At 37.1% G+C, this 7,732-nt stretch overlaps 1 protein-coding gene across 1 annotated transcript; it reads right to left on the bottom strand.

The window, feature by feature from the left end:
• Positions 1-385: 385 nt before the first annotated feature.
• PG986_004274 (oxidoreductase- FAD-binding) lies at positions 386-1,685 on the bottom strand (the record flags this gene model as incomplete). The annotated part of the gene is made up of 2 exons (XM_066840496.1): positions 386-1,290; positions 1,358-1,685. The coding sequence occupies 2 exons, from the start codon at positions 1,683-1,685 to the stop codon at positions 386-388; spliced, it is 1,233 nt and encodes a 410-aa protein (XP_066703123.1).
• Between the last annotated feature and the right edge of the window lie 6,047 nt (positions 1,686-7,732).

Here is a 7,732-nt window from a genome sequence, read left to right as displayed (position 1 = left end):
TTCTAAGGCGGGAAACCAATGAAAAGGATCGAAAGTAGACCGTTTGGGCTTCACAGAACCTCTAGTGTATGTGTATGTAGTTGGCAATCATCAAGAAGCATAAACAGTCTATAATCAGTGACAAAAAAGTATTATAAAATCCTTATAATCGTTGACATTGACCGCATCCACATTATGCGCTGGGAATTTTGTAGCCTCCAGGAACTTGCTTGGTGAACATTCGAATAGGATCTACACGGTCGCGTACCGCCGTCAGCCGCTTCAGATTCTCCTCACCATAGGTCGCTATCGGGTCTTGGTCGGGGCCTGCATAGTTCAGATAGACGAAAGGATCGTAACTTCCCAGCTCTCGTGCCTTGTTTTCGATCTGCGTATGCAGCATGTGTCAGCTTTGATCAGTTGCAGGCGTCGAGAAACCAAGAACAAAACACAATGTTTTCGAGATGGGGGACATGCGCACATTTTCAAACAGCGTCTTGGCAGTAGAAGTGACCAGCTCGTCGTCGGCCGCGTCGCTCCACCTAACATCAAGCAGCGCTACGAGCAGCGCCTTGCCGTCCCGGCCGGTCAAGCCGAGCGCATTGGAGCCCGCATGGCGCGCATAGAAAGCCGGCGGCAGCGGATCGAACGAGATGACCCACGTGATCCCGGGCACCTTGGTAATGGCGCGCGCCGCGTCGCTCCAGACCTCGTGCACGGCGTGCAGCACGGCCTCGGTCGCGGCCAGGGTGACGGTGCGGTAGAGGGATCGCGCGCCCTTGGGCACCATGGCCCCCGTGTCGGCGGCCACGGCCGACATGTTCTTCAGGCTGCCCGAGGACTGCAGGGACGGGATCTTCGCCAGGTTCCCGTAGATGGGAGGATTCTCGATGGGTTCCGTGTAGAGCAGCGAGTCGGCGATGACGGACATGGACATGGCGCCGATGTGCGCAAACGACAGAAGGAATGAGGCGTGCTCGTCATAGTCCGGAGACGCGGCGAGGCGGATGTATTCTTGGACGGTGGCGTCGAGAGCCGAGGTGTCGCACATCAAGGACGCGCTCCAGACCAGGCCCTGCTCAAAGGTCTGCAGGTCGATGCGCGTCACGATGCCGAAGTTGTTACCGCCTCCGCGAAGCGCGAAGAAGAGGTCCGCGTTCTCGCGGGCATTGGCCTCGACGACCTGCCCATCGCTCAAGACGACCTCGAAGTTCAGCACGGTGTCGCATGTCCAGCCATGTTGCGGGGACAGGTGCGAGATGCCGCCGCCAAGGGTCAAGCCCCCCACGCCCACGCCCGCGACCCGGCCGCCTGCCACACTGCGGCCTACTGGGTCCAGCTTCTGGTACACCGCATCCCACGTGGCCCCCGGGCCGACGCGTGCTGATGCGCCGTCTCCCGCTGACTTCGACGCTGTTCAGGCCGCGCAGATCCAGCGTCACACCGCCGGCAAGGTTGGAAGCCCCCGCCCAGCTCGTGTGCCCGCCGGACCGGATGGCGAAGTCGCTCACGCCCTCCTTGGCCAAGGTCTTGACGATGTCGGAGACGTCTCCGGTGGTCTGGGGAAACACGACGCAGGCCGGGCGAATCGCCTCCTGCTGCGCCGAGTAGTAGGACGCCAAGGATGCATCGTAGGCCGAATTGTCCGGGTAGGCCACTTTACTGCTCCCGAGGACAGCAGCTAGGGCGAGGCACTGAACCAACATCTTTCAGATCCAGCGTTCGAAAGAACGATGGGAGATTTCAAGGTACAAGGAAACGAGGATATAAGGACGGTAAAACAACTCACTTCGCGCAGTTGGTCTGATCCAGGGCCGTTCTCGACAGACATATTGAAAGCGAGAATTGGTGCGAAACAAGTCAACTGGGTACAGCTTCGTTGGCAGCTGAGCTCTTTCCCAGCTCGAAGGATCGTAAGGAGGACCAATTGACAAGGGTGTTATCTAATAAAGGAAGCGCTTCCTTGCGTGGTCGGCAATGCTCGATGGTGCGCTAGTCGGTTCTAGCCCTGATGTCGAGACGAGTGATCGTAGGCTAGCGACCACGTGGAACCAAGGGCGTCTTATTTTCAAGCAAACAGCTGAAGGATCTAGCTTCAATGATTATGTTGATTGCGATTCCTGCACGGCGTAGGAACTAGGCGCATTCGAAACGGGAGGGTGCTGTGGTGTGTAATTGACCAAGGGGTGTAATAGCCAAGACTTATACGTGCAATAAATGGACAGAGCGACTGCTAGAATGAGTAGCCAGCCCTTACTTCAATTACTAGAGCCAACAGCGTCCCATCCACTACCCAACCACGCCAGATCAGGCTCCCCGTGTGACGACAACGACAATGCAGCCGGACAGGCGACCAGAGAGAGGCAGGCTGTGTAGGACTATTGCGCAGGTAGGCTGCACGGCAACTAGCTGTTGGGAGGGGCAAGTTGGTTACCCCTCCTCCCTTTCTGTACATGGTGCTGACACGAACAGTGCGGAAGGAAGAATAACAAAGAAGGCTACATGTGGTTGCGTGGGTCCCGAGTAAGCTGATCAGAAGCGACTCTAACAAAACACCGCACAGGCCGCGATAAGCCTATTATCGCACTAAAACAGCTAACCTTTTTAAGGCTCGTAATAGCTTTATAATAACTTAATTTATATAGTATTTTATATATAGATAAGAAAATAAATAAAGTTTTAATAGGTAACGTGGTTTATTATTACGCGACGTATATTATTTAACGACGTACTTTAATTTAATTTTAATATAATTAAACTTTAATACGTAATACCTTTATAACTATAATATTTAATTAATCTTAAGAAGATCAGATAGTTTTAATAATTTAAATAATATAAAACGAATTAAATTAAATAAGTTAAAGAGTAGTAATAAAAGCTTATAATATACTTAAATTAATTTTACGCTATCGAATCTACGGCCGAACTTTAAAATATAAAATCTAACCGAAACGATATAAAGTAAATTTAATTAAAAAGGAGGTACTTTATAAATATATAATTAATTTAAATATCCGAGGGATACCTCCTAATTTCATTAATATAAAAGATATAGTTAATTTCCTTACCGTATCGCGTAACGGCGATCGCGTTAATAAATATTAAATTAAGCACTTTATTAACTATAACCCGGATTTAAAAATTAAAATAAATCGTTAATATAATTATTAAAGGGCTCTTTACGAGGATTCTAAAGTTATTTTTACTTAATTTATATTAATCGCGAATATAAAAGCGAAATATAGGATCGTCGACGAAGATATTTAGAATTTTAATAAAATTAGCTTTATAATAGATATAATTAAATTAATATTTATTATAATATACGTTAAGCGATATAGAAAGGCGAAGTCGATCTAGCCTAATAATCGGGAATAGATAACGGCGATTAAATGTATTAATTTATAGGGTTAATATATTCCGCCGTTCTTAATCGTTTAAGGTTAATATTACCTCGCGAATTAATCCCGCGAAACCGATTTACCGGGCGATTAAATAATTAAGCCGATTTCTAATAGCTAAATTAATAACGAGATAAGCTTAAACTAGATTAAATATTTCGATAAATATATTAAATCGTAAACGAAAGGTCGTTACCGCCTCTTAATTCTTAACGGTTACGAAAGCTATATTTCGGCCGAATTTAAAGTATATTACTAAAATAACGATATTATTACTATTAATATACCTCCTTATTTATTGCACTTACTTTAACCTCTCGATATAGTATTTTACTCGCCTTTAAAGCGTATTTATTTAAAAGAAATCGAGCTATTTATTAAAGCTTTTATAAATTATATTATTAAGCTCGAGTTCTTTATCGCCTTTAAAGTTACGTATTTTATTATTTTTATAGAAATTAATATTAAATCTAGATTTAACGTATTTAATTTAATACCTTATAACCTTAACGAGGTAATTAATAAATTAAATATATATCTCCGGACGCCTATACTTAACCTATCCTATTTAAGGACAGTTAATACCTACGACCCTTAAACGCTATTTAACCCTTAATAAATAATTAAGCACTTTATTTATATTAAAAAGAAGGTATTTACCCATTAAGGAAGCTCTCAGACGTTAATTTTAAATACGGTAAACTAGATAACGAAAGGTATAATTAAAATAGTTTATAAAATAACCTTTATACGCGATAGGATATATATATTAAAGGAAGTTAATTTAATACTTTTTAAGCGCCGGAAAGTTAAAAAGTCGCGAATCTAGCTTAAAGGAGCCTTTACTATTAAGGAATTTTAGTAACTATAAAACGAGAAGGTAAAAAGGAAGTATTTAATGCCCGATAAAAGTGAAAATAAGGGTTCGTTAAAATAAAGGGCGACCGATAGAAGGCGCTATAGTATTTACGGCGAGATAGGTTATAATACGCGAATATATAAAAAGGATATAGAATTAAACGAGGAATTAAATAATAAATAGTTTTAATTAATTTTAAGCGTTATAATTAAATTAATTTATATAAAAGGGTTAAGAAATAGAAAAGGTATATCGTTAAATAATATACGTCGCGTAATAATAAACCACGTTAACGTTATTATAAATAATACGTATTAATTTATACCCTTTTTAAGCTTTTTACGCTATCGTTTTTTTAAACTATAAACTAACGTATTATCTTCTTAAAAATAAAGTTATAGTATTAAAAATAACGTTTAATATTATTTAAAATAAAGTTTAAAGCTTTATAATTCTTTATTAAATTAATTAATTTTAATATATTATCGTTAAAAGTATTATAAAAATAAATAAGTAACTTATAATCGTATTTAATTATAATAACGATATTAATAAAACGTAGTATTTTACCTCTTAGCTTTAATTTAAAATTAAATATACTTTATTTATCGAAATATATTTACGGCGCTACCTTAAATTATTAAAAAAGCTTAAGTTAATTTTCTTTTTAACTTTTTCTTTACATATATTTTTAATGTTTTCATAAAAAGTAAACTTATTATATTTAACTCGAAAATATAATTATTATAAAAGAGGTAATATTAAATAAAATCCTTATGTTTTAATACTTTTTTATTAATAATATTCGCGAAATTAAGTTAATTTAACCGATAAGCTTTATATAGCTCTTTATAAAGTAAAAATTTAAATAAATTAACGTTATTATTAACGTAATCCACGGTTTAATTAAATACACGGTCTAATTAAACACTTTCTAAGGCCTCGTATAACGAAATATAAATTAATTCCATTATAATGCATTTAATATATTAAAATTAATTAGAATCCTCCTCTTTAAATATTTCTATATTATTTTAATAGATACGCGTATTATACCCGGGCTCCCCGTAGATTCTATAATATCGCAGGCGCGTCTTAAGCTTTTTTATATAACTATTATTTCGGCGCGATTTATCTTATAACTATCTATTAATATCCCTTTAAGATTATAAGTCTTCTTTAATTTATATATAAAGTAATCCTTTATTTTATAGTTATTTCTTTTTTATATAACGGCGTTAATTAAGTATCTCGTTTACCTTTTATAATATAGTTACTTTACCCTTTAAAAAAGCGAGCCGATATATTACCTACGTTATACCTTTCGTAATCTAGTTAAATCTAATTAAAATCGATATTAAAGAGTTATTTTAATATCGTATAATACGGTTTCGAACGTATTCGATTTAAGATTAAGCTTTAATTGAGTTATTTAAGGTCTTTAATTCTTAAAGAATAAATAGGCTAGAAGATATCCCCGGAGGTATTAAAGTACGTAGCTTTATATTTAATTATAAAATAATATATTCCGGATTATACGGGACGAGTCCGGCCCTTTAAAAACCTCTTTATATATTCGAAATAATGAAAGTCGCTTAGAACGCTTTTAAAAACGTTAATAGGAAGTCCTCCTTTAAGATATAAATAATATACGCCCGTATAAAACCTTTAATTTCTTTCTTATACGCCCTTTTTAACGTATAAAAACAGCCGATATTAAGAGGCTAGAATTTATATAATGAATAAAAAGGTATATAAAGTATAATAATCGAGTTCTCTTTATAATAAAATTCGAAAGCTATTAAATAATAGTTCTTATAACCGTTAAGGATTAATAAGCGATAAACACCCTTTATATAAGATTTCGTATATTTATTAAAGTATCGAATCTAATCCTTATCTTTTTTATTCGTAATCCAGTTATTTTTAATAATTATAATTATTTAATCTTTCAATAATAAGTTATTTTTATATTAAGAAGAGAGATGCGTTTTCCCGGTAAAGATAATATATAAAGGGATAATATAACTATATAATTCGACGCTTTATATTATTATAATCTATTCCCGGTTCCTTTATTATACTACCTTAAGCTTTCCGCGTTAATTAAAAGTAATTATAATTATTTTAAACGAGATTTAACTTATAAAAAACCCGGTCTCGTTAAAATTATATATATCCTCCTTTTAAATTCTATATTTATTAATTATATTCTATATAAAAGTAAATTACGCACGATACGTATCGGGATCTTTATAAAGGATTCTCTAATAATCGATTCTTCGGTTAAAACGTATCTAGAGATTTAATTATCGTTATACGAAGTTAAAGGCTTAATTAATGCTAACGTATCCCGCATTATATAAATTAAATAATCGATTCATTATATCTTTAATATTATTTATTCAAGGTAAAAACGATCGCGAATTTAAATTAATTATATATTATATAATTAATTGCTTTTTAGAATTTATAAATTTTTACGTTAACGATTATATATTTTATTATAAAATACTACCGTAATACCGGTAACGTAAGGTTATATAAGGGATATTATATATTCGCGCTACGGTTTATATACGTAATTTAAGGTCTTTTTAAAGCGCTTAAAGCGTTAATTATATATTATTCTCTTTCTATTAATTTATTATCGTAGGTAATAGAAATATAAGGTATAAAATATAAGTTATACGAAATTAAAAGAAAGTGTTTAATTAGATTATATATTTAATTAAACCGTGGATTACGTTATAAGTTTTATAAATTTTAACTTAACTACTTAAAAAATAACGTATTAATACTTTACTTAATTAAAGGGTTAATAAGAGGTTATAGTAACGATAAGGGGGCTGAAACGGCCTGTGCGGTGTTTTATTAGAGTCCCTTCTGGGCTGATTACATGTGGCCGAGGTGGTTAATCGCACCCTGAAGCGATACACGTGCAGTGGCTCAAAACCCCGAAACGTTGTGTGACAGTGCCTGAACGCGGCCCCCAACTCGGTGGACGACATGTTTCTGACACCTTGAACTTCGCCGGTCTAATTTTGGCACCAAATTCAATAGTGCTACGACAATGCGGCGCAGCCGTCTTGTTGGTGGGCACGTATAAGTCAAGGATCGTCGGGAGGGTAGTATTTCCCGCCGTATACGTCTGCATTCATACCCGGCATGCAGATGCAAGTACGTAGCCGCAGCAGGATTCCAGGCGGAAACGTTACGCAGCAATGTAAGCGGATTTCTTTGACTTAGGAAGCTGCACTGTACTGAGTCCCAAATTGCGCCCTGGTGCAGATATCATCGTGAGCGTAAGTCGTGATGAAGTATTCCGTCTGAAAGAGGCATCTGTTAGACAACGGGCCGGATAAGAGCTTACGTATATACGGCTTTGATAACTATTTAAACGTGACGGTGCAAATCGGAGGAAGAACCAGGAACACAATAAGCCGCTTGAAGAAACATAATCAGACCCGGCATGCAATACTTGTCCAGG

The sequence above is a fragment of the Apiospora aurea genome (genome assembly GCF_038362705.1).
Source record: "Apiospora aurea strain CBS 24483 chromosome Unknown utg000003l_segment0_segment0, whole genome shotgun sequence".
Taxonomy (NCBI): domain Eukaryota; kingdom Fungi; phylum Ascomycota; class Sordariomycetes; order Amphisphaeriales; family Apiosporaceae; genus Apiospora; species Apiospora aurea.
This window is presented reverse-complemented; position numbering and strand designations above follow the sequence as displayed.